This window comes from Triplophysa rosa, linkage group LG2, assembly GCF_024868665.1.
Source record: "Triplophysa rosa linkage group LG2, Trosa_1v2, whole genome shotgun sequence".
Classification (NCBI taxonomy): Eukaryota; Metazoa; Chordata; class Actinopteri; order Cypriniformes; family Nemacheilidae; genus Triplophysa; species Triplophysa rosa.
The window spans coordinates 14,355,682-14,382,404 of record NC_079891.1 but is presented as its reverse complement, the minus strand read 5'-3'; the positions used below and the strand labels follow the sequence as shown (position 1 = coordinate 14,382,404).

General features: G+C 45.0%; 1 protein-coding gene across 3 annotated transcripts in view; it reads left to right on the top strand.

Moving 5' to 3' along the window:
* Nucleotides 1-26,723, top strand: part of adamts3 (ADAM metallopeptidase with thrombospondin type 1 motif, 3) — a 226,468-nt gene that overhangs the window by 106,495 nt on the left and 93,250 nt on the right. For all 3 annotated transcript variants that reach the window (XM_057328004.1, XM_057328020.1, XM_057328011.1), the window contains exons 6-9: nucleotides 1,481-1,564; nucleotides 2,591-2,747; nucleotides 4,288-4,393; nucleotides 15,223-15,366. In XM_057328004.1, coding sequence (XP_057183987.1) covers nucleotides 1,481-1,564; nucleotides 2,591-2,747; nucleotides 4,288-4,393; nucleotides 15,223-15,366 — 491 coding nt within the window. The remainder of the gene's footprint in view (nucleotides 1-1,480; nucleotides 1,565-2,590; nucleotides 2,748-4,287; nucleotides 4,394-15,222; nucleotides 15,367-26,723) is intronic.

Below are 26,723 nucleotides of genomic sequence, written 5' to 3'. Positions count from 1 at the left end.
CTGCAGAGTTGCGCGTACTGAACCTGCTTGAAGTCCCAGAAGTCACTGTGGCGCATGCTTCTGAGTTTTCTTCTGAGACATTCACAGTTTGCAGAACGAAACACATAACAATGATAAAATACAAGTACTGTGCAAGCATAACACTAAACGGTCACACATACAGAACATAAAAGGTGATATAATAGTTCAGTTCAGTGCAGTTATTGCCCGGAAAGATAAGGGAAATATTGCGCATGGATATGATATTGCATGAAAGAGGGGAAAATCAAAGAAGTGTGATAGAAAAACAAAATTTGAATTGAGCTTTTGTGGGTGTTTAAAAATATTTGTGGCTGGCGAACCAAAAACGATGTTTGGTGCCTGGCAGTTATTTTACTACCTGTCAAATTAAGGATGTCTGTCTCTTGTATGATTATTAGGAAAGAAATTGCTGTACAGGGAGTTTTTAAGGAGTTGTGGCTTAACAGCAAGGGGCCTGAGACCATATCAGTGCTAAATGGGACCAAAAAACTGTTCCTCTTCTAAGTAAACCTACATTGTTAAGATAACTTGTGATTTTTTGTGTCAAAATCACAATCATAGAGGGCAACCTACTATCAAGAAGCTTTTTATACAGCTCCAAGAACTTTTTGGCCTTAAAGGGATATAGTTCATCCAAAAATAAAAATATAAAGTATAAATCAATGGGGAATATTTTTGTTTTGTTACCAACGGATTTCAAAACATTTTTAGTGTTCAGCAGAATACAGACAGTCATACAGATTTGGAATGACATCAGGGTGAGTAAATGATAAACATTTTAATTTTTGTATGAACTATCCCTTTAAATCAATTTAACCAATAAGTTATATTGTGAAACCTGTGTAATGACATTTATTGTCACATTTGACTAGCATATAATAGGACCTTTAAGGTACGTACATAAAGCATCTGTGACATTTTTGGTAAATTTATAACAGTACTACACCATGCACACCCTGCATTTAACTAGCCAACCCCATAACCCTGCATGTTTCCTCCCAAATCCACACAGCAGTCTCTTAGCTAGGCGGGGAAGGAAAAACATCTAAACCTTTTAAAAGGCCTTTGTATGACCAGCTCAACACTGGAGCCTTTTCATTTACCAACCTTTCATAGCGTTTTCCATGCCAGCTGTAGCCCCATGACATGCCTAAAATATACCTCCTAGAGCTACCCTTACGTGTCTGAGTTCCCATTTCCTCTGGCTCTCTTTATCTCTGTGCTCTTGAATAAGATTTGCTCTTACTTGCTCATTGTCAGTCACAGCGAGGGTGCTGAAGCGGAGTTATTTGTTCTTGGAGTTGATAAAATCAGTAGCTGTCATAGAGGTCTAGGTGAACGGTGACGCAATTTATATCCTTGCCGAATATCTTAGTTTCTGACAACATCACTGTTTGTTGTTTTGTTTTTGTTTAGCCGATAGGAGATTAATGCATTTTTGTATCATTTTGGATTACAGGTGAATGAGATCTACCATGATGAGTCGTTAGGTGTGCACATTAATGTTGTTCTTGTGAGGATGATCATGCTTGGATATGCCAAGGTAAGTTTTGAAAAATAATTACCTTACAAATTAAAAGTCCTCTATAATTTATCTTTGAAATGAGTAGCATTGTTTGTTCAAGTTGGCGGGTTGGCGAGCATGCATTACATTCAGGTTTTCAAAACAATCTGCACTGCACAACTTTTAACTTGTTCATACTACCCACTAACTAGAGCTACAGTTCTGAAGTAGGCTACAGTACTTCACAGTTCACAGAGTACACACAGTTCACTCGCTCACATACTGAGTGACAAATTGCTGCCATATTTTTATTACATTAGACTGCCATTGAACTTGGGACCCTTTTGCCCGAAGGTTCAATCTCATCTCTTCAATGCATCCAATTATTTATCCACTGACTCACAAAAACCTAAGGCAAATGGGTAGATTGTCAATAAAATATGTGCAAAACATATTGCATAACTGATATATCTAGTGTGCTATTTGAATTGTCGTTTACATCATTTTATATTCATCTGATGGGTATTAATACATTCATGACATTCCAGTTAAAAATAACAATTTTCTACAAAAACCCAATATCCATATCAGTACATCTTGTTAAGTATTTATTTAAAGATCAGTGCAAATGTTGATTATTTGAGCAAACAGATTGTATGTAGACCATCTGTTTTTTAAGACCATATAAACACATTTACAGACAACACTATAGCCAGTTCCCTTCCTTATTACAAATACAATAAACTACAAAAACACAATGTTTCACCACTAAATATATACTTGTTTGGTAATTACAACAATTGATTAAATACAATTAAAATTTATTGCAATGTACTGTAAATTACAAACAAAAACAGCCAACAGTAACTGTGAAATAGGGAGTTCAGGTGAGGTCTCATAATACTCCAAAGACTTTGATTTCTGTGTACTATTAACAGTAAGACTATTTAAAAGTCATTACAATGATTCACAATGATCAATGCGAGTCATTACGACTCTTATAGACTAATGACTCCTAAAATGGTTCAGGAAACTGTAATGACCCTCTTATTTTCTTTGTCTTAGTCTATCAGTCTCATTGAACGTGGCAACCCTTCACGAAGTCTGGAGAATGTGTGCCGCTGGGCATTCGGTCAGCAAAAGGACAATCCTGAGCACTCAGAGCATCATGATCATGCCATCTTCCTGACTCGGCAAGGCTTTGGCCCCACTGGCATGCAGGGTGAGATATCCCCATTTCAACCTTTGTCATGTCTGTTTTTCTCCTTAGCATGCCTTTGACTTGAAACTTTTCCGGGCCTTGTCATGTTCTTTAGCTTTTCCACACACAAAATTTCTTCAATTCCTGTGTGTGTCTTAAAAAGGTCAGTTTTTTTCTTTAACACTCTTGTCTGCCCCTCTGTCCCTCTCTTTCTCTCAGTGCCACATTGGCTCAGTAAGAATTAACAGTCTGACAGAATCCTGATCGGTGCCTGTCTTTAGACAGACTGTGAATATGTAAGGAGGTGCACGCCTTGGCTAAAGAATAGCTGAGATACATAATAACACAATTACACAAGCACAATGAAAGTAAGGACTTTGTTGTCTAAGACTTCAGTGGGCCGCTGAAGCAACTGTCCTCTAAGAGTATCTTTCCTTCAGCTCTGACAAAGAACTTCACATGCTGCACATTTAAAATCTATTGAATCTGACAGGAAAACTCAAGCACTTCCAGAGAAGAGCCCTGATCTCAGCATGAAGTGTTTACGCTTTCACTGCTACTCTCAAATTTGCCTTATCATGCACTGTATATTGTTACATCCCATGATAATCGTGAAAAGAGCTGTTTGGCCTGTATGCATACAGTTCCTGGCAGGGACAATACTGAGCTAATCGGTGCTGATGTGCTCTGTCGGTTTATGGTTTTTGACAGCAAATATAAATATAGCTTTAGAGCTGAAATCTTCAGTGATCCATATATCATAATTTGTTGGCATGCATCAATGGATGTTTTTTTCTTTTAGTTAGAGTTGCATTGAGCTTGTGATTAAACAAACATAGCTATATCTATAGTCCCTCGGGTCTGAAATGAGTCACAATAAACACAGCATTTTTTTAACAGAGCATGGAGTTCTTTGTATAGAGATTAAAAAGCACACATTTGTATAATAACGCACTATTCATTTTCTAAACAACAGAGACACCCTTTGAAAGATTAAGAGCTGATAATAACAAAGTAAGTTAAAATGATCCACTAAGCATCACAAAATGCAACTGCTCCCTCGAACAACCTTTGGGGCAATGTGATGCCAAATATTCAGCGGATCATAGGTATCATTTATGGTGTGGACAAGGTTACGTACAGTGACTTGACTAGAGTCTGACTGTTATCAGTGGGGACAATCAGGAACATTGTCCCGGGTCCCCATATGCGTGGGATCCATAAACATGTTTTGTGGCCCACTTAAAATTTTGTTCTGGGTCGTGGGCTTGCTCTGCAAAACCAGATAAATATATCTTATTGAGTATTCTTTAATCGAAACGGTGCAAATATGTATGTTATTTAAGGTCAACAGATGGTAGGTTGACACGTTCTTCCTAATTCTGATGGACAGCTCTCTGCAAAGTTACCTGTGCTGTTTGCATCACTCTGCTTAAAATATTGGAAATCCACCAGCCAGCTGTCAGTAAAGTCACTGGGCAAGACTTCTCACTGTTATGACAAAATAAATGATCCATAGTAACTTGTTTATTCTTTCTGTCTGTCTCTATCACTCTCTCAGGATATGCACCTGTCACTGGGATGTGCCACCCTGTCCGTAGCTGCACCCTCAATCATGAAGATGGCTTCTCTTCTGCCTTTGTAGTAGCCCATGAGACAGGACATGTGTAGGTTTTTTAACCTGGCCAGGGGCTCTTTAGTTATTTTGTGAATTGAATATTCCTTAAGCTTGTCATTTGCGTTTGTTAAAGATTTTCTGTCATTCAGAGTTTCCAACATTTTTTGTTGTAATGTCTTATTTTTATTCATAAAAGGCATAATAGATCAGATTCTAAGTACTGAATTTTAATTGTAAAGTTTTAGTTTTTCGTAACTAACTTTGTCTAGGTGAATGTACTTTTTCCACAGTATGAGAATTTCTGGTCCTCAAATAAGTGAACTTGGTAATCTTTGGGGTTATCATACAACAGCGGAATTAATTTAATCATATTCTAACCTCCCAAGACCCCAGAGTATCCGCTAGGTAGAATACTTTACACTTACTGTTCTCCTTAATACAAAGTCAAGTCAAGCATACAGATAGTAGTGACAAAAGTAAAAACAGGAAATTGTGAAATATGTAGTATATGTAGTATCATTGCATCTTTAAATAAGGTGTGCGTCTACAAACTAACTAAAAATTATTGATTTGATTGTTATATTCATAGTGCTATTGATCAAATGTGTGTATAAAAAAATTTCATACGATATTAAAAGGTATAGACTGATTTAACACAGGAAAAATCATAAAGGCAGAAGTATTGTTGCCATAACTCCACAAACCTTTCCTTCATTGCATAATTCCACATTGTTGTACAAATATCATGGTTTCTCTTTCATTTTGTCATGTTTAAAAGCTGTGCACGGAAGAGCATCTGTGCTCCTATTGCTAGTCTTTCTGATGGGACGTTGTGAAGTGTCACATACATGGTGTTGATTGTCGTATACTATGCCTTGCATAGTTAATAAATCACTATCACATCCTACAACACACAAATTGTTTCCAGATCGGGCTAATATCATGTAATCTGGAGCAGGGGTAATTCAGAATCAAAGACAGGCAAGAGGTTAAAAAAGCAAACAGGGCAATCCAGGAAACAGGCAAACAGAGCGATGCAGTGAACATACACATACACGACTTTGCAATGACTGATTGAATGAACAGGGTCTATATTACGGGGCTAATAAGCTACTGGTGATCGTCACATAGTCCCCCCTCCAAGTCCAGGTGGGAGGTGGAGCGGGAGCGGAATAGGGAAAGGAACATAGCACCAGGCCCGTGTAGTAGAGTGAGGTGGAGTGAGGCTGAGCAGGGAGCCAGGGCAGGAGCAAGAGAGCATCAGGGCGGAGCCGGAGAGCACCAGGGCAGAACAATAATGGCGAGACTACGGGAAACTAAGAGACGGGACAGGAGGACACGTGGCACAAAGTAAACAAAGGCCACACGTCTCCACACAAAACACCCGCAGGAAAAGGCTCTGTCACGACCCTGTCCATGGAGTTAAAGAACTCGAAAACAGGAAGGACAGAGTCCTGACAGAACCCCCGCCCCAAGAAACGCCTCACGGCGTTCCAAGGGAGAAACCTCCGTGGGAAGAAACAGTAAATCACACAGACAAACACCACAAAGACAACACAAAACAAACCAAAGGGAGCATAAGGGCAGCAATTACAGGACTGGGGTGTGCCAATAAAAATAATAAACATGGGAGGGGGGCGTGGGAACACAAGAGTTCAAGGGGGGGGAGTTCAAAAGGGTTGGGACCAGGGGGGACAGTCTTAGTCTGTGAGACCGGCTGGAAGGCCGGCTGAGTCCCCGGCTGTAAGGCCGGCTGAATCTCCAGCAAGAGGGCCGGCAGAGTCACCAGCGGGAAGGCCGGCTGCGTCACTGCCGAGAAGGTCGGCTGCGTCACCGGCTGAAGTGCCGGCTGCGTCACCGGCTGGAGAACCAGCAGCTGCGCCGGACTGGTTGCCGGCTGGACATCGGACCCGAGAGACGGCTACGTCACCGGCTGGAGAACCGGCAGCTGCGCCGGACTGGTCGCCGGCTGGATACCGGACTCGAGAGACGGCTGCGTCACTGCCGAGAAGGCCGGCTGAGTCATCGGCGGGAAGGCCGGCTGTGTCACCAGCTGAAGTGCCGGCTGCGTCACCGGCTGGAGAACCGGCAGCTGCGCCGGATTGGTCGCCGGCTGGACACCGGACTGTAGAGAGGGACACCGCGACCCCCTTTTAGACCTCTTCTTTTTGGACCGGCTCACGAGACGTGTGGCCGGCTCCAGAGAAGCGGTGGATGGCCCGACCAACTCCGTACCGGAGGCGTCAGAAGGGGAGTCCCATGACTCCCTCCGTCCGCGTTTACTCCGGCGACTAGAAGGTGCGGCGATGCCAAAGACCCCGATCTGCAAGGCACGACCCTTTGAGATGGTGGCCAGCGGAGACGGGTAGCTGGGTTTGCCTGAGACCCTGGACCTCGTGTGACTCGAAGCGTGCTGCCACATGCCGTCGAAGTCCAGCGGTCTCAGCTTCCTCATCTCCGCTGCTGATAGAGGGTCGCTGAGGCTGCGGTTAAATAACACCGCCAGTTCCTCCTCTCTGTAGATCCCATTCTCTGTGGCGCTGAGGAAATCCTCCAAGTAATCCTCAATATGGGCGTCTCCCTGGCGAATGTCGCCGGGGTGACGAGTCAGGCGGGACCGTCCTGTGTGAGTGTACATGCCTGCTGGGCTCTTTCTTGGTTGATTCATTCTGTCACAGAATAGTCAGGGAGAACCCAGATGCAGGCAGTCGATGAAGGTGTTAACAAAGGTTTATTAACAAGAACAAAACAAAAGCCCACAATGGGGAAAAACATAAACTATAAACAAAAAAACTTTTTCCAAAAAGGAAAAACCAAACACTTCCCTCTGGGGGGGGGGGCAAAACAGGAACTAAAACAATAAACAAACAAAACTCACAAGAACCGGACAATGCAGGACAAGGCAAGGTAGGAACACGAGAGATGCAGAGACACGAACGTGGAACATAGAACAATGAACCGACAAAAACTAGAGACTGAGGGTAACATTAAATAGGGAAACAATCACAGAGGATAATTACAAAAGGGAGGTGAGGCCAGGTGACCGGGATTAACAATAATGGCGAGACTACGGGAAACTAAGAGACGGGACAGGAGGACACGTGGCACAAAGTAAACAAAGGCCACACGTCTCCACACAAAACACCCGCAGGACATGGTTCTGTCACGACCCTGTCCATTGAGTTAAAGAACTCGAAAACAGGAAGGACAGAGTCCTGATAGCGCGTGCGTGTTAACTTCTGATCTGCTGCTATATAATTTAAAGCCGTTTGGAAAATGAATAATAGAACCCTGCCCAAAATACAACAGAATATTTTATGGATTTTATGGTTATAATGGGAATTATATTGTATGGATACTTGTTGTCTACTTGTATGTGATGGATTCTATTGGTGGGATGGTAAATCCTATTGGAATAAAACCCAGAACACTCTACAAAGAGTAATTTAATAGAAAAATCTAAATCTAATTCACAAATTCATTGTTTTTTTTCAGCAGGGATGGTATTTGCAGTAAAACCACAGTATCCACAAATTTGCCATTTTCTCTATATAGTAACCATACTTCAATTAAGCTATTTTAAGCAAAACCACAGTAACTAAAAATGTACAATAGTTTCATTATAGTAGCTATAGTTTATGTTTGTAGTTAAACTATGGTAATACAAATGGTAATAAATCCAACAAACACATGGCTTCTACACTTTCCCAGTTTTAGCAGCAATTTACCAGTAAGTAGTAAGGTTCTTACAAAAAAAAAACACTTCTCGTAAATACATATAGGCCTAGGGGGCTAATGAGGATAATTACCTTACAGAAAAGACACAAAATTCACATGTGCAAAAAACACGTGATCACATGTGAAATGTGTGTTTTTGGAACATTTTGGTCTGAATTCCATGTAAATTCCCATGTGAAACCCATGGGATAACATGTGTGACATGTCTCCACATGTGATCACATGTTCTTCACATGTCACCAAATGTTGCACATGTCATCCCATGAAAACATATATACTGTATGCCAAACATGAAGCTCTAAAATGAGTAGCTCACTTCAAAATTTGCCCCCATTGACTTTCCATAGTAGGAATAAAAATGACTATGGAAAGTCAATGGGGGCAAATTTTGAAGTGAACTACTCATTTAATACCACTGATACTGTGAGCTACTCAGTGTATTCAATAGGTTGCCTCAGAGGCATAAGGTATACAACAATAAAACAATCCACCACTGACATAAAGGACATTTACTTTTAATACTTGAGTACTTTTAAAAGCACATACTTCTGTACTATTACTTAAGAATCTGTCTGTACAACTTTTACTTGTAGTGTAGTAATATTTGACCAGTATCTGTAGTTTCACTCAACTAAGGAAGTTGTGTACTTCGTCCGCCTCTGATCTGTAGTATGTGAAATTTAAATGTTGCTTTATTGAGAGCATGCACTTAAGCTGGCATGTTAGTGCAAGACGTGATGATCCATGTTGTCCCAGCATGATTTGAGAATGCATCAAAGAGCGTCTTGTATGCTATAATGAAAGTCAGGAAATCTGACCTTTTGTAAAAAAAGAGTTCCCTTTCTGTCAGTCTCTCGATTTTGTGTCGAACCGACAGATTGGGGTTTGTCTTGAGAACCTATCATCTTCTGAATATTTAGAAAAGGCCAATGAAAATTGGCGAATCAAATTTGCATGCCGGACTCCTCCCTGGATGTCCGGGTATAAGAGGGAAGCCGGCGTGCTCATTCATTCACCTTTTGTTCTTCAGAGCCTACGCATCTGATGAGCTTCTCTACGATCTTTGGTGATCATTTTTCTGCTGGAATCTACGACGTGGTGCAGCGGACGGTCCTTTCCTGCAGTGACTCTCCCCTGGGCGTCTCGGCAGTTCCGGAGGTGTTCGAGCTAATTTCCTTTCTAAAAGAGCTAAATTTCTCCAGTGTGGCTTGTCCCGCTGTTCTCATGGGTGCAACACACTCATCGAGGAGGGTGACGGACACGATGCCTGCTTCCAGTACGCTGGGGCATACGTTGTGGATACGTCCTTCCCGCACTGCGGGCGGTTGACGATTCAGACTTTGCGTCACGGGTGGCTGTGTTCCCACGGGACTCAGCCACCACCTCGTTTGCTCCCCGTTCCGTGGCGGCAGGACTACAGCCCTGCCGTCCGCTATGGCAAGCAGCGAGGGTGATATGAGGATTACTGTGAGCGATAATCCACCAGCCACTGGCTCACGGTCCTTTCGCACATCGTCTCGCTCGTCTGACCATTCCCCAGGAGACGGTACTACCGTTTTGTTCCTCAATCACGTATTCGGACACGATGTGTGATGGATGAGATGTCTCTTGCAGCATCGGGGGGTGACGTACTGCCATCCAACTCCGACGATTCCTCGGGCTCCCTCCCTCGGGGGGTCGAGCCCAGGAAGAAGCAGACGTCGAAATGTCAGCCATGCTTTCCCGGGCCGCCGTGAGTGTTGGGTTGCAGTGCCCGCACTGCCTCTCCCAGCGCTCGCGGCTGGCTACATGGCGCCTCGGATTTGAGCGCGGCTCCAAGCCGTGCCCGCCCCCAGTGCCGTGCTTACCGGAAGTGCATGAGGAACTTAGTAAGACCTGGAATGCCCCCTTTCTGGCACGTTTCACGTCAAACAAAGTTCTGTCACCCTCTCTTTCCTCGAGGTTGAGACAGCTAGAGGACATGTCTATGTCCCCCAGGTGGTGCCGCCGCGGTGCACTCGTGCCCATAGTCGGCGGCCACCTGGGGAGGGCTAGACCTATACTCCCGTCCAAAGCATGTGGGGTCTCGGCATATCTGGTTTCGAGAGCCTACATTGCGGCGGACCAAGCTGCCTCCTCTCTCCACGCTATGGCTCCTGCCAGGCCAGGAATGCCTCCTCTCTCCACGCTATGGCTCCTGCCAGGCCAGGGCATTAAGAGAGCTCCACGAGGGTAAGACCGACCTAGCGCTTATGCAGGAACTCCGCGCCGCCACCGACCTCGCTCTACGGGCGACCAAGGTGACCACACGGGCCCTGGGTCAGGTGATGTCCACACTTATGGTCCATGAGAAACTTCTCTGGCCGAATTTTGCGCAGATGAGTAACGCCGAGAAGGTCCGCTTTCTCGATGCACCCGTCTCGCAAGGGGGGGGCTGGTTGGTGATACTGTCGAGCCACAGTTCTCGACAGTAAAGAAGCAGTCCTCCCGTGCTGTGACTTGGCCGCCTCGGCCATTGAGTCCCGTGCACCGTCTGCTTCCCAGCATCCCTGGTCCTCTTCGACACCCTCCAGCTCTGGTGCCCCCCACTCAGGCGGCCCCCCTGGAAGAGACAGCGAAGAGGAGACCATCGCCCCATCAGCAGCTGCGGCGAAAGCAGAAGCGGCCCTCATGGGAAGACCTTAGGGGGATCGAGGCTACCATTGGGCCCGACCCCAGTCACATCGCTGGGAAATCGGATAGGGACGGATCCTGCCCCTTCTCACCATCTGCTGGCCCCCTCCGGGGCCAGTTACTCTCAAAAAGAGAGTTTCCTCTCTCTCTGCGGTATCACAGCCGCTCCCACCCTCGGCACGACGGTGGACGGCAACTCGACGTTGCGTCATGGCGAAGTGCAATGTCGAGTATAAACACCAGCCCTCAGCAATCTCAGTCAGACAGTGCGTTGAGCTGCGCAGTCTCCAGGCAGGAAAAACAGCAGAGCCGATCTCCTCCCTGGGGGTCCTCCCCCGGCAAGGAATCCGTACTGCTAGCCATCGAACCACCCCCCGGGGGGACGATGAAGAAGATCAAACCTTTAGTCCCCCTGTCACAGTTCTGGGAGCCTGGCTCCGGCTTCCCAGACTGTCAGGCTGGCTAGGGAAGACAATCCTTCTCAGCTACGCGATCCACTTCGCCACACGCCCGCCCAAGTTTCAGGGCATCCTATATACCTCAGTCAGAGGCAAGGATGCTCCCGTACTTTGTGCCGAGGTCGCCACCCTTCTAGCGAAGGGAGCGATCGAGCCCGTCCCACCAGCCGAGATGTTCAACGGGTTTTACAGCCCGTACTTCATTGTCCCCAAGAAAGGCGGGGGGTTGCGCCCTATCTTGGATCTGTGTGTTCTGAACATGCACCTATACAAGCTGCCTTTCAGGATGATCACGCAGAAGCGCATCCTGACGTTCGCCAGGTGTCAGGACTGGTTCATGGCAATCGACCTGAAGGACGCATACTTTCATGTCTCGATCCTCCCTCGACTTCCGCCGTTCCTACGGTTCGCGTTCGAGGGATGGGCATATCAGTACAGGGTCCTCCCCTTTGGTCTGTCCCTGTCTCCATGGGTCTTTACTAAGGTCGTGGAAGCCGTGTGCGGGTACTAAACTATCTCGATGACTGGCTCATCCTGGCTCACTCTCGAGATCTGTTGTGTACACACGGGGACCTGGTGCTCCGGCACCTAGATCGGTTGGGGCTACAGGTCAACTGAGAAAAGAGCAAGCTTTCCCCGGTGCAGAGCATCCTCTTTCTCGGTATGGAACTTGACTCTGTCCCTATGACAGCGCAACTGACTACAGAGTGCGCCCATTGAGTGTTGAACTGCCTGAAGCTTTCGGGCAGTCAGCGGTCCCCCTGAAACTATTTCAGAGGCTCCTGGGATACATGGCATCCTCGGTGGGGGTGCCCCCCCTCGGGTCGATGCACATGCGACCACTCCAACACTGGCTACAGAGTCAGGTTCCTTGGAGAGCGTGGCACACAGGCAGCAGGCGTATGGTCATCACGCTTTTATGCTGACGCACCCTAATCCCCTGGTCTCCCATGACCTTCTGCGGACAAGGGTCCCCTTAGGGATGCCTCCCTGCAGGGTTGGGGTGCCGTGTGCAACGGGCACGCAGTGTCGGGGCGGTGGACGGGCCCCCGCCTGCGTTGGCATATCAACTGCCTAGAGTTGTTGGCTGTGCTACTTGCGCTGAGGAGGCTACTACCTCTCGTGCAGGACAAGCACGTGCTGGTCTGGACAGCACAGCTGCCGTGGCGTAGATCAATCTTCAGGGTGGCATTCGCTCAAGGCAGCTAACACGACTCGCCCGGCGACTCCTCCTCTGGAGTCAGCAGGTGATCATTTCCCTGCGAGCCACACACATCCCTGGCGTCCTGAACCAGACAGCCGATGCGCTCTCTCGTCAGTCGACGCCTCGCGGAGAGTAGCGACTCCATCCCCGCGCAGTCCGGCTCATTTGGGAGCAGTTCGGCCAGGCACAGTTGGACCTGTTTGCCTCCCCGGACTCCACCCATTGTCCACTTTGGTACTCCCTGACCGAGGCACTTCTCGGCACGGATGCCCTTGCGCACAGCTGGCCACGGGACAAGCGGAAGTACGCCTTCCCTCCAGTGAGCCTCATTGCACAGGTCTTGTGCAAGGCCAGGGAAGAGGAGCAGCAAGTGGTACTAGTTACGCCCCATTGGCCTAACCAGGACTTGGTTCTCGGAGCTAAGGCAAAGACTCCCCCCTGGCCGCTCCCCCTGGCGAAGGACCTTTTGGGGCACGTTACAGCATCCCAGGCAGAACCCTGGAACCTCCATGTCTGGACGGGACAAGAAGATCCTGAGTGGTCCACCCCCTGTCTGGTTGGGACATCACTCAGGCTAGGGCCTCGGCCACTAGGCGGCTATACGCCCATAAGTGGTGCCTCTTCTCGTCCTGGTGCTCTTCTCGGCGAGAAGACCCGCGGAGTTGCTCGATCGGGAACGGGCTGTCCCTTCCTCAAACGAGACTGGTGAGTAACCTCTCCCTCGTTCACACTGGGAGTGTATGTAGCCGCTATGGCCGCTCATCACGACCCAGTTGCTGGGAAGCCTCTTGGACAGCACAACCTGGTCATTAGGTTCCTAAGGGGCGCGAGAAGGCGACCGCCTTATCCGCGCTCCGTACCCTCTTGCAACCTAGGTGGCGGGCCCCTTCGAGCCTTCGAGCTGCCGCTCTTTCTCACCTCTCGATAAAGACGGCTCTCCTGATGGCGCTCACCTCCAAGAGGGTAGGGGACCTGCAAGCACCCTCCGTGTCCACAGATTGCCTAGTTCTCGGGCCCGGGGATTCTCACGTTATCCTGAGACCCCGTCCCGGCTACGTGCCCAAAGTTCCCACCACTCTCCCGAGAGACCAGATGGTGAACCTGCAGGCGCTCCCCACCGGGGAGGAAGACCCAACCCCTTCCGTGTTGTGTCCAGTACGCGCACTGCACCTCTACTTGGACCGCACGCAGAGCTTCAGAAGCTCTGAGCAGCTCTTTGTCTGTTTTGGAGGTCTGTCTCCAAACAGGCAGGGCTGTCTCCAAACAGAGGCTGGCGCACTGGATCGTGGATGCCTTCTTTATGGCATACTGATCTCAAAATCGCCCCTGCTCGTTTGGAGTGAGGCACACTCCTCATGGGCACTGGCTCAGGGCGCCTCTCTGGCAGACATCTGCAGAGCTGCGGGTTGGGCTATGCCCAACAACTCCGCGAGGTTCTAATACCTACGCGTGGAACCGGTGTCAGCCCGCGTCCTGCAGGGCAACGTGTAGGACCGGCAGCCGGTAGGGCGTATGCCTGCGAAAGCCCTTCCCCCTTCCTCTAGGGGGATCAGCGGCTATTACCCCTCCCTTCTTTCCCCACTGGGTAAAGAACAGGCATGCCATCCATCACTAAGCACCTTCCTCGGGGTAGGCTGGGCAGAGCAGCCCTGCCCCTTAGGCCGGGGAACAGTTGAGTTATATGCCACATAGCTCTAATTGGACCTAGTGCTCCAGACGTGGTAACCCCTCCTCCGTGGGCTGTTCCGTCTGATGTATCCTCATGAATGGTTCCCATCTCGGCAACCCATGACCTCCCTAGGTGGACTCCCACCTTGTGGTTAACTCCTTATTCCGCACATTTTCCATGAGTTCTCCTCTGTTGGTGAGACCATGTGGTGTCTCCACTACTCCTTAGATAGTGGTCTCTGCAGCGTTTTTCCCCCAGGGGGGAATAATGCTTACCCAGTGGCCCTTACGGTGCCGGGCGGCTTCTCGCTGTTAGAGAAATAGGCCTCCGCCCGTGACGGCCGGTGGTAGGGGCTTCCCAACTTTTTGAAAAAGCTCTGGGATCCCCTACCTTTTCACTGGATGGTTACAATTTCGGCTAGCGCTCACGTCTGACTCGCCCAGGCCAGTCAGCGTCGCTCCGCTAGAGATTGTGACGCGGCTCAGCGCTGTGGCATTTTCCATAGGAACCCCAATCTGTCGGTTCGACACAACGTCGAGAGACCGACAGAAAGGGAACGTCTTGGTTACGGATGTAACCTCAGTTCCCTGATGGAGGGAACGAGACGTTGTGTCCTTTATGCCACAACGCTGGCCGCCCACCCCAGCGGTCGGGGGGGGGGATGCTTCAGGCTCCTCAGACCAAAAGGTGAATGAATGAGCACGCCGGCTTCCCTCTTATACCCGGACATCTGGGGAGGAGTCCGGCATGCAAATTTCATTCACCAATTTTCATTGGCCTTTTCTAAATACTCAGAAGATGATAGGTTCTCAAGACAAACCCCAATCTGTCGGTTCGACACAACGTCTCGTTCCCTCCATCAGGGAACTGAGGTTACATCCGTAACCAAGACGTTATCATACTCAATGTCACAAATTTGCTTATGTGACTGGTGACCCAATATAATGCCGAATCTTAAATATTTTATTTTCATTTTGTCAAAACATTTTTAATTTAAAAATGTCAAACTTTCTGTTCATTTCTAGACTAAAACTACGGTAGAAAGTGTTGGACCCCAATGCATTACTTTTGTAAGAATGCTAATTATAGAAACATAACCCCTGGCAAATGCTGTACTAAGATTGCTTTTACTTACTGTAATTGTTTCTTGTCTGTAGGCTGGGAATGGAACATGATGGTCAGGGAAACCGTTGTGGAGACGAAACAGCCATGGGCAGTGTCATGGCCCCTCTGGTGCAAGCAGCTTTCCATCGCTACCATTGGTCTATGTGCAGTGGGCAAGAACTGAAGAGATACATTCAGTGAGTTTACATTACATTTAGTCATTTAGGAGACTCTTTTATCCAAAGCGACTTAAAAATGAGGTAAACAATTGAAGTTTACCATTTTCACTTCTGTCATCTCTCTACTATATGTTTTATTTCTATAAAAAGAAAGGTCCCGATGCTATGTAAAATTTTTACACGGAAATGTGTTGTCTCTAAGGTGCACTTATGATAAATATTTCTCACAGGTTACTTAAGTATAAATAGGCCTATTGGCCTGTGGTATGACTGGAGACCTGTTGTGTTGTCAGTTCCAGCCGACTGTTTATCTAGCTAAATTAAAGTCACACACAGGTCAGAGAAAATTTCTTTTAAAATATATTTTAATTTAGTTATTTTTGTAGTTGCATTAGACTTTTTAATGTTACGAACCAAATAAATCACAGTTTTATTGAAAGTAACAAAATTAAACAGAAATGATGAGAGACGGGAATCTTTGAGCTGGTCCTCAGGGTCCAGACCCAAAGTTTCTACATCTCTGACCAGAGAGGAAAGATCGATCCCTTTAGGAAGTTTATTTACCATGAGAGATGATTGTCCTTCTAGTAGCCACAAGCAGAATGGCCATTGAGAACTGCACCTCAGCCCATGAAGGTAAGAGTTTTGTGATGTCAGCATGCCCTGGGAGTGGAACCCAATGTAAGAAACTGGGATGATGGGTGGTTCAAGAGATGAAACCCCCTCTTGAGCTACAACTAAAATAGTCTTATGTGCAGTAGGCCATTTGATATAACATTAGATGCTGCTGCCAAGGGACCTAAAAGCCTCTGAATTTGTAAGACTTAATGATCTTGTCCTGGCCCGAGGCCACCCACAGTGGAAAAGATCAAATGTGCAGAACACAGTCATGCATTATGGTTGAATCCCATAGTACCCCTGAAAAAGTAGTTCTTTATGATGGAGATAGCAGCCAGAGCTGATAGAGCCAGAGCTGCATCTATCCCCTTTGTAAAAGTGCATGTGGATACAGCTAAGCTGAAAAGAAGAACTCAGTACTGGTATGCTTCGTCCCTGAAACTACCTGTGTTCTGACAAAATTTCAGAGTGAAAATATGCAACCTCCAGCTTAACTGTAACAAACCAATACTTAAATTGGATTTGAGACAGAGTTTGATCAGATTTGTCCGCAGAGTATGATCCAGGCCACGCATCCAAAATTGAACACAACATGTTGTCCGTTGAGAAGATCATGAAGTGTAGAAGCCTGATTCCCTCTTTGGGAGGTGCAAATGTTCTTTTGCCCCTTTGTGACAAAAAATGTCGCTGGTCTGTGTGAACCACAGTTTGTAGTACACCAACAAAGTGAGGAGGATGAGAGGCAAATTGGATTCTGTAGGGTTTCTCTATAGTGCTTGGGACCCATGGGGATACAGTTGGCAATAGACGCCCCTCTGGCAAATGAACTGAAAGAGATATCATTCTCTTGACGCTCAATAGAGAGCTGGCTTGTCCAGCGTCCTGAATCAGCATGCTGGCAGGAGTAGATCGGTATAAGTGACAGGGATATATGCAGATGGAATGAAAGATTCAACAGGTCAAACAGGCTGAGGGGTGAGACCCTAAAAGAAGGGCTTTCATCTCCAGGTCAGAAGGGAATGCAGGAATAGGGTTGGGTATCTTTTTTTTTCAAATACCGGTGCCAAACGGATACTTTTAAAACAATTTCACTTTAAAACTTGCCTTATGCAGTGGTTTAATTTAAAGACTGTGCCCGGTGATGAATGCTGAACTCGCCGAGATGGAGGGAGGGAGAGCACGCACTAAAACTGTCTTTCACTATGATGAATCCATGGGTCATGCGCGTTCCGATCCATATTGGCACCAGGTTTCGGTACCCAGCCCTATGCAGGAAAACACCAGCCTGACCTGCAGCCAGATTCACCTTGCCTACCAAGCTTTATGTGATTCTACAAGACTTGGAGGGCAAGATGGGTTTCCTCTACAATGACATGTAAACGGGCGAGATAGTCTCTTCCACCCTCGGCATCATCATGTACATGTGCCCATGCTGACAACTGTAGAATAATTCACGATTGATTGACTATAAACTCTGTGGCTGTGCTCTGCTGGAGGTGAGGAAGCGGTTGTCAATCTTAGAGACAACAACCTGCTGATTAAGTAGTGATTAAATCTACAGTAAGTTACTGGCAAACCTGCTGAAAAACTACAGCAAAGTTTTACGTTGTGATTTACTGTTTTCTACATAATCCTAAATAATGTAAAGAACATTTTGATTGATATCTTTAATATTGACTAAGACAATGTCAAAGATTAAAATCACAGTGAAATTAATGGTAGAAATCAAACTTTGAGGCTTGTTATCTCATAATAGATTTTGAGCCTGGTTTTCACAAACTGGGTCACATATTTGACGAGCCTGTTACAGTGTATGTTCAGTCGGCTGAATGTAGATTATCCCACTTATTATAACAAATGCAAACTTTCTGTAAAGAATAAAAGTGGCTTAAGCCGAGGCCTGAACTTCAAGCAAGACAAAGAAGCATTTTGGTTTAATCACTTTGAATTATAAACTAATATATGTTGATTGGTGTAGCGGTTTTAGCTAGTTAAAATAGTTAAAATAATGATGAGCTAAGCTCACCAAATATGGTTCTCCACCAGATCTATCAAGATCACATCCATGAAATGAGTTATTTAAACATAAATTTAAAAAAATCAAGGAATTAGTTTAGCTCAAAGGAAAATGCATATAATAATCCTGATCAAATATACATATTTTACGGTCTCTGATTAGTAATATAAAGCATAACAATACTTGTATCCATTCGTCCAGCGAATGCATCACTGATATTATATACTTTACATTATCTCATGGCCATAAGTAACGTGACTTTACCAAACAGGATTTAGAGCAAAGGTAGCGATAATCAAACACAGTTTAAGTGACCAAGTATATGAGCTGAACACAGAAAACCCCTCACAGGTGAATGTATATGGTTGTTTATTAAACTCTACTCTACATGGTAAAAATAATGACGATCACATAAACACAAACAAATACATGAAACATGAATGCGCTAGGGAGCGTGGAGAGAGAAAAACAGAGATAAAGTGAGTGAGAGAGAGAGAGAGAGGGCATGGCAGCGATTTCTGAACATCATTGAAAATCATCTTTAACAAAGAGGCACAAACTTACGTAGCTATTCTATAAATAGAAATGGATACTTGCGAGCTCTGTGCTGGATGTATCTTTATGCGCGTGTAGAGATGGAAATGTTCAAATGATTTCAGAATGCAGTCCAGCTGCAAAGTTCCGGGCCTTGTGATCGGCCACATGGCTTAGCCACGTGGCAGCAGAAATCCATTGTTCCTTCTTCCCCCCAAAGGGGGAAAAAGTCAGTCTCCAAAGAGATGCCACGAACCAGTTGATGAGGGCCTGTATATAGCAGAAGAAGAGGCTTTTCAGAGCAGGCTCGATATTTAACTTCATGAGAGGGCATGCCCACCTGAGTTTGAATCGACCAATCAGAGTTGAGCAGGGAAGACATTCTTTGTCCACTCAACAGTGTAGGGTATGGCCGGATCAAAGTTAACCATCTGTGATCGTAAAACACAGTAACCTCTCAGCAGGACTTTGAGCAGGCACCGACGAGTCTGGGCAAATGGGCCTGTCTAAACCCCCCCTGGACTTCAAAGGAGGTTCGGGGGGAGGACAGGGCTGTTCACCAAAGTGACAAAAACCATGTTGCCCTCAAGCTGAGAGCCTCGGTTTATTCCACAAGAATCTCTATTTCTCTCTCTTTAGCAACAAAAGACTGGTTTAAAGTGCATGTCCGTATACCCCCACGTTGTATGTTTGTCTCCCCGTTATTCACCTTCAATATATATCCTCCAATGCATGTGTGCGTCGTGGTATTTCTGTTTATATTTACATTCTTGTACAAACTACAGGTCAATGTTATTGTAACCCTTTCATGGGTCATATTCAATTCAATTCAATTCAATTTTATTTATATAGCGCTTTTCACAATGTGCATTGTTCCAAAGCAGCTTTACAGGAGCAAATAAGAAAAACACAGAAAGGTAAAACACAGCACAGTGCATGGTGTTTATAGACCAAGCAAGATCATTATAATAAATAATATCTAATAAATAAATGAATAAATAAATAAATAAATGCAGTCTCCCGGTGAGCAAGCCAACACTGCACTGCTCTGCTGTGGCGAGGAACCCAAACTCCAATGCTGAATAATGGAGAAAAAAAAACCTCGGGAGAAACCAGGCTCAGCCGGGAGGGCCAGATCTCCTCTGACGTGTCATGGCTGCACTCAGTGACCCCGACCAAAGCCACCGAGCAACGTCCACGAAGAACAGGGAGAGCCCACGAGCCGCGACCCAGGAAGCCCCACCCGCCGAAACCGTGCAGGTCCAACCCGGTCCCATTCCGCGATCAACAACAGACAACAGAGGAACAACCAGGGAAAAGTAGTAATGGCATAATTAACTTTATTCCTCTGCTGTCCGACATCGACCACAAAACAAGACCAACCAGACCAGACCCACACAGTCCCAACAAATGAAACGCCCCGAACCACAACCAACAAGCCCCCCCACTCCCTACAACACCCACCCAGCTACCTCCAATCAAAGTCACTGAGTGCAGCCATAACTTCAAACTGCTGTCATGTGATGTAAGTTTAGCATTAAATACCAAGTATTGTAAATTTAGCATTTATGTGACATATCAAAATGTTCTTCTTTTCATTTCTTAGAATATGGTGTATAGCACAGTAATGTATTTTTATTAGGGCTGTCAAAATTAACGCGTTAATAACACGTTAACGCAAATTCCTTTTAACGGCACTAATTTTATTAACGTGCGATTAACGCAGCGCGCATTTTCTGTTTGAACCTTGTCCTTGCCCGTAGTTTGAGAAAGTAAACGATGCAGCAGCAAACAGAAATGGAGAAATAAATAGGTCTTCTGAACGTAAAATTCATATATAAAACGATGTCTGATGGTTCTGTCGACAAGACTAAAGTGATCTGCATTTATTGTCGATGTGAATTAAGCTATCACCGCAGCACGTCGAGTTTAAAATATCACTTGAAGCGAAGCATACAACTGACGCAGAGAGCTCTCCTCCTCGCGGCAGACCACACTAGATTGTTTTCAGCAGAGACGGATGGACAACTTCACAAGCAACAGACTCACCACATCAATAGCTAAATGGGTGGCTACAGCATGTAGGCCAGTTAATGTAGTGGAGGACGAGGGTCTACTTGAAATTATTCGCATCGCATCTAACGATTACACATATGAACTACCTTCGAGAGCCACTGTTACAAGCAAGATTCAAGACTCTTACGAAGAGGAGAAAGCGAAAGTCGAGGAGGCGATAAGACAGACAAACACGGTTGCGCTCACCAGAGATTACTGGACTTCCCTCAGTAACCATAGCTACCTGGGGGTCACGGCTCATTATTTTGACACACACTGGAAACTACGGTCGCACGCTTTGACCGTCATAAAGAGACAGACGAGAGGCACTATGCTGACGTTTGCGCTGAGCACTTTCTGCAGGTAGCCAGACAGTGGAATATTGAATTCAAAATTAGCCCACTGACCACCGATAGTGCACGCAACATGATTGCCGCGGCCAGGCAGCTTCTGTTCGAGCATATGCCTTGCATTGCACACAGCCTCCACCGAGCTATCACAGTTGCGAAAATGTAAACATGCTTGTGTAAGTAAATAGCTCAGTGCAGAGAAAGAAGTAATGGGAACCTGTGTTTTTCCAGTTTTTTTTCATGTGTTTAATAGACATGTACAAGTTCTTTGAAAAACATCTATGACCTTTGAAACATGTCTAGTCTCCATGCTCTATGTTGAGTATGGTTTCACTAATAATAAACAATATACATTTGCATAAAGCATCAATATTTGTCCATGCCCATGTTGATTAGAGTATTAAAAACTTGAAAAGTATTCATTTAAGGTACATTTATAATGGATAAAAATGTGCGATTAAGTTGCGATTAATCACTAGTTAACTCATTACAATCATGCGATTAATCTCGATTAAATATTTTAATCGATTGACAGCCCTAATTTTTATACCATGTTTACTTTATTTTATTCTAAGTCTATCTACTGCTCCAAACTCCCAGGCAACCATAAATGCAAATGAGCTGGCGTGCCGGACAAAGAAACATGTTTTCGCGCCCAAAACTCATCACATTGGATCGCCCACCTCGGAGGGGCGTGATGCCCTCGGGGTTAAAACATCTGTCCGCTCGCTTGTGTTCGCTCGCTCGTGTACTTTCAACCTCTTGAGACCTGTCTCTCCTTGGAGACAGCTTCTTCCGGCAGTTTGCTTCAGCTAAATCCGACGGACTCATGGCTTGCTCTGAACACATCAGGACCCTTTGATACGCGCGCCAGCACGTGTCCCGAGAAATAAAGAAGCCAATGCAAGTATCTGAACTATTGATAACTAGTTGTGTATAAGCTTTGCCACTTTTAAATAAGGAGTTTGTCCTCGATGGTTCGTGCAGATGTGAATAGCTGATTTAATACTGCCATTTTCTTTGCTTTATCTATTTCTATCATTCTCTACTGTTTTACGTTTTTATGTTTGATTGTTAATGTTTGGTTTGTGGTAGCTAGTTGATTTTAGTTCCCCCATAGTGTAGATAAATAAACCGCATGTGTATCCATGCTCGAATTGTTTCTGTGTTTATTTATCACATATCAACGTCACTTAAACTGCTTGATTTCGTTAAGATTTCTGAAGTGGTACTGTACTACAGTAAGAATATTGTTTTTCCAGGCCAGGGGAGTAATATTTCTTAGAGTTGATATACGATCTGCTGATCACTCGCTGGACGAGTACATTTAGTTTGTCGCTGTTATTAGCTCTGCTGCATCAGGTAAAGTGTATAAAATAATTAATGGTTAATCACCATTAATTATTTGTAGGTTACTGTGTTTAAACTCATAGTTTCCCCGAAATACACTACATCAGCTAATTTGCATCTTTATGACCTCCTGGCAACTTTACAAAATACCAGTCCAAATTATAACATAATGAAAAGAAAATGTTCTATGGTCACACAATATATATAAACATGGAGAAATTGTAAAGACAAACATTTATATATCAAATATGTTAAGGTTTGAATTGCATCAAGTCATGATTCATTCGGAGGTACGAATACAAACAAAGCCTGAATTAAACTTGCCTATTTAACAATTACAGATTATTTAAAATGGCAAGAGCAACAACATGTAACCTAGATATTTAGATATATTTATAGAAAATGACAGTTTAATCACACAAGTTCCTATTTGTCAGAGAAGTTTCTCTGGGTAGCCTCAGATGTTAAGTTCCAGGTGAGACAAAAGAGAGTTCTCACCTCTGCTTTGAAGCTTAGGAGTCGTAAAATATCCCACAGAGAAACAAAAGGGGTTATCAACACTGTCGGTGAGAGCACCAACCTAAATCCAGGCCCCCTGGATTTAGATCTGACTCCGTCCTGGTTTCTTGATATCAACATCAAAAGACCAAAAGAGCATGGAGGGGGTTTATGGTGCTTCTTTTAATGACTCCGACCATTTGGCTTATGCTAAATTCTCTACATTGGCCATATAGATTTTTTTTTAAAGTAAATTATTTTTAAGGTCAAGGTGACTCACAGTACCCTGATGTCCATGTGTTCTTAGTATTAGGCGATTATTGGCTGGGAATAACATAACTTCACAGCAAAATCGCCAGTGTTAAAAAGGGTCAAATTAACTCTCACAGTGTTTATATAATCCACAATTTGAGAGTGTGGATTATATATACACCGTGAGTGTAATTTGACGTTTTTTAACACTGGCGATTTTACTGTGTTGGAATGTTGCAACTGCCCAATCAGAATCAAGGATTCCAGAGCACCATAAATAAAAATAAACTACTTTTTGGCCATTCATAGTTTGTTTTACAATCCACCTAAAACAGATAAAATGTGTTCTGCATTTAGAATTTTTTAAGTTTTTATTTTTATAATATATATTCCAAAAAGATTTTTAAAATGTGTCAGTTATCAAAGAAAAAACAGTAATTAATGAGATGGGATCCAATAACAAGTTTACACTCTCACCGGAGTCACATTATGCCCATTCTAATCTGAGGTTCTGGCCTGGATTTCTGTCATAAAGCACTCAATTTAAGGTCATTTATTCATTTGACATCTCATTGATACATTCCAGTGCCACTTTAGGAATTTAGAATTTATATACCGCTCCGTGGTCACGGTTAATCCCATTTTGGTCATGTTTGATAGGATGCAAATTACCCATTAATCCCAGAAATTTACTCTAGTCAATACAAATGAGATGTTGAGTATCTCTCACTCTACTATGGGGAAGAATGTTCGCTGTCAAAATAATGATTATTTTACAGAAGCAAATGGGTAATGATGTACAGTGTTTACTGTGTATGGACACCTTTGATTTGTACATGTTTTTATTCACAACACAACTTCCTGTGTAACCCTTGGCTTCAAGAGTATCTCTTGAAGTGCAGATACAGATTTGCTTTTGGTAATTAAAGTCTTCACTCTGCCCGGAAATCCTGGAGCAGCTCATCATTGGCTCCAGCTAAATCTAGCCAGTGATATGTAGGAAAGCTCAGGAGAACCTTTTGAAGTTTAGACTCTCTCCATTGCTCGAAAGCCTGTCAACATTGGGTGTCCTTGGTGTGGACACGTTTAGCTTTTTGAAAATTTAATTTGAAATGATCTATTGCATTGATATTAAAGATCATAAATGTGATGGCTACAGTTCTTCCCATGAGGGTTTAATGTAGATTTCACGATACTGGTGAACCAAAACAAAAATAAAAAAGTATTCTTGTTTTCATTACACATTACTGTCCCTATAACGGAACGAGCACTATAAACCAACACGAGGAACCAGGAGTAACTAAACACATGTTTAATAATCCAACTGGTACATAGGAGAAGACAGGAACACTACAACATCCGTACACATAGACAATAACTGACAATGACTAACAGAAAAGACAGACAATATACACACATGTGAAGATGAGGTGATGACAGTCAGGTGCGCTGATGACAAACGAGCACCATATCTGGGAAATGTAGTGCTCCAGTGATGACAGGTGAACAGGCGATTGTGACAGTACTCCCCCCTCACGGCAAGGTGTGTCCTCGCACCGTAGAAGGAAGAGGTTGGGGAGGTGGACGGTATGCCGGGAGGAGGTGGGACAGGGAAGTCCAGGGTGGGGCCTTGTGCAGGAGGAGCATGATGGACACCCAGACCTCAGCCAGGAAGACGGCCCATGGAGGAGTCTCCGGAGGGAGGAGCCATGGTGGAGATGGGAGAGGCGACACCAGGTGGAGGAGCCCAGGGTGGAGGCCAGCAGACGGAGAGCCCGGGTGACCGCGAGGATACGGAGGGCCAAGGCAGAACCGGTGGCTCAGGCGGAGACTTGGAGGACTTGGAAGAACTGGACGGGACCAGCGGGGACTTGGAAGACAAGAAAGAGCTGGACGGGACCAGCAGGGAAGGGAGCAGACAATAATCCTCTTTATTTATAGAGTCCATTATGCCATAGTTGAGATAAAGCTCACCCTCTGCGGTGGGAGTGTGGGTGGGGCTTCCCTCTAAGCCCTTGATCTCCACCAGTACTCCTACGGGGATGGACGATGTTGCCGGCTCACACACCTGGTCAGACGCACTGTTGAACTTGGGCTCCTGGGCGATAATCAGCTCTGTCGCTCTCCTGGCCGATGGCTCGTTGCTCGCAGTGGGCTTGGGCTCTCCGTCTGCGTTGGCTCGGCCCCGTGCAGTGGGGTGATGCTTGGCTGAGCTCTGGGTCGGGAGTGGGGCTGGTGACGTCCTCGACAGTAAACGCAGAACCGCAGGAAACCAGCACCCACTCCACAAAGGTGGCGAAGCTCCCTCGAGGAGCCTCCCCAGACAACTGCGCTCGTGTGGTGGTGTTAAGTCCAGTTAGCAGAAGCACACAGAGGTAGTTGTCCAGGACGGCAGAAAACTGGGCTAAAAATAAAAAATAGTCCAAGTGTTCCTCGAGGGAGTGATCTCCCTGCACAAGGCACAAAAGGCGGATAAGCAGGAAAGTCCATGGTGAATGTGAATACAAAAAAAGACACTTACTAAAACAGACACGACTTACCATGGAAAACAAAACACACTAAATAGGGTGACAGTCCCACTGTAGTAAAGGCTCAGTTATTAAAAATTCATTACTTAATTTTAATTGCTGCCTTAAAAATGTTTGTTAGTTCCCAGAGGAAAATGTTATTACTCAATGGTTGCTGGTTGATTTGATGGAGTTCTGAGTTCTGTTTTATTCAAGTATCAACTTGAATGATGTTTCTCCTAAAATTGTTCAGTATGAATGAAGAGAAACAAATGAGAAAATTTAGTATGAGTATATTGAGTATATATTAAGAGTATGATTGTGAAGATAAAACTATTTGGATTTAAGTAAATTTAATGATAAATGTTTATGTTCATATTGAAATCTTCAGTGAAACTGTAATGGAGACATTTGTGAGATTTCTGGGCTTGGCGTTTAGCTTTTTAGGCACTTTAATTGAATCACTGAGGAAAAATTCAAAATATAATTTGAAACATGAAATTGAGTAGAAATGGCAAAAAACTATTGTGACGGGTAATGCCAAGTTCACACTACATGATTTTAAACCCGATTTGCAAGTCTTTGAGCTCGCCGACAGGTCGGGCTGTTATCGGGGGAAAAACAGCGTGCGATTACTATGCGATCAGCGCTCACCAATCATTATGTGTGAACTAGTAAACTACTCATCAAAGAGGCTCCCTGATGCATCGCTGATGCCTCGCAGATGCCAGACAAATATCTAGCATGATAAATATCTGGAGCTTTCGTCCGACTCGACATCATGTGATGTCAAGTGACGCGACGAGCCACAGCCAATGACAGCAAGCCATGGGTTGAGGTCACCTGAACGTCCCCGTATGCTGATCCATTCTTTCACCCGTTTGTTGTGTCTGAGAGAACAGTCCCTCTTAAGAAGTTACCGGATAGAACACGGCGAGAAACAATATCGTCAGCACAAAGATATTTTATTGTACACAGAAGTTCAAAACACGTGTGGCCATTCTCTAACCACCGGAACACACACCTCGTGCTATTCTAGACTTCCTTTTTTATATCCGGTTGACAGAGGCGGAACATCCCCTAGTTGCTCCAATCAGACACCTTAACATAACCGTGAACCAATAACATGTTTAAGTCTGATAACTGACATATCATTACTTGGTTACAATATTATTTTACTTTGGTGTACGACAC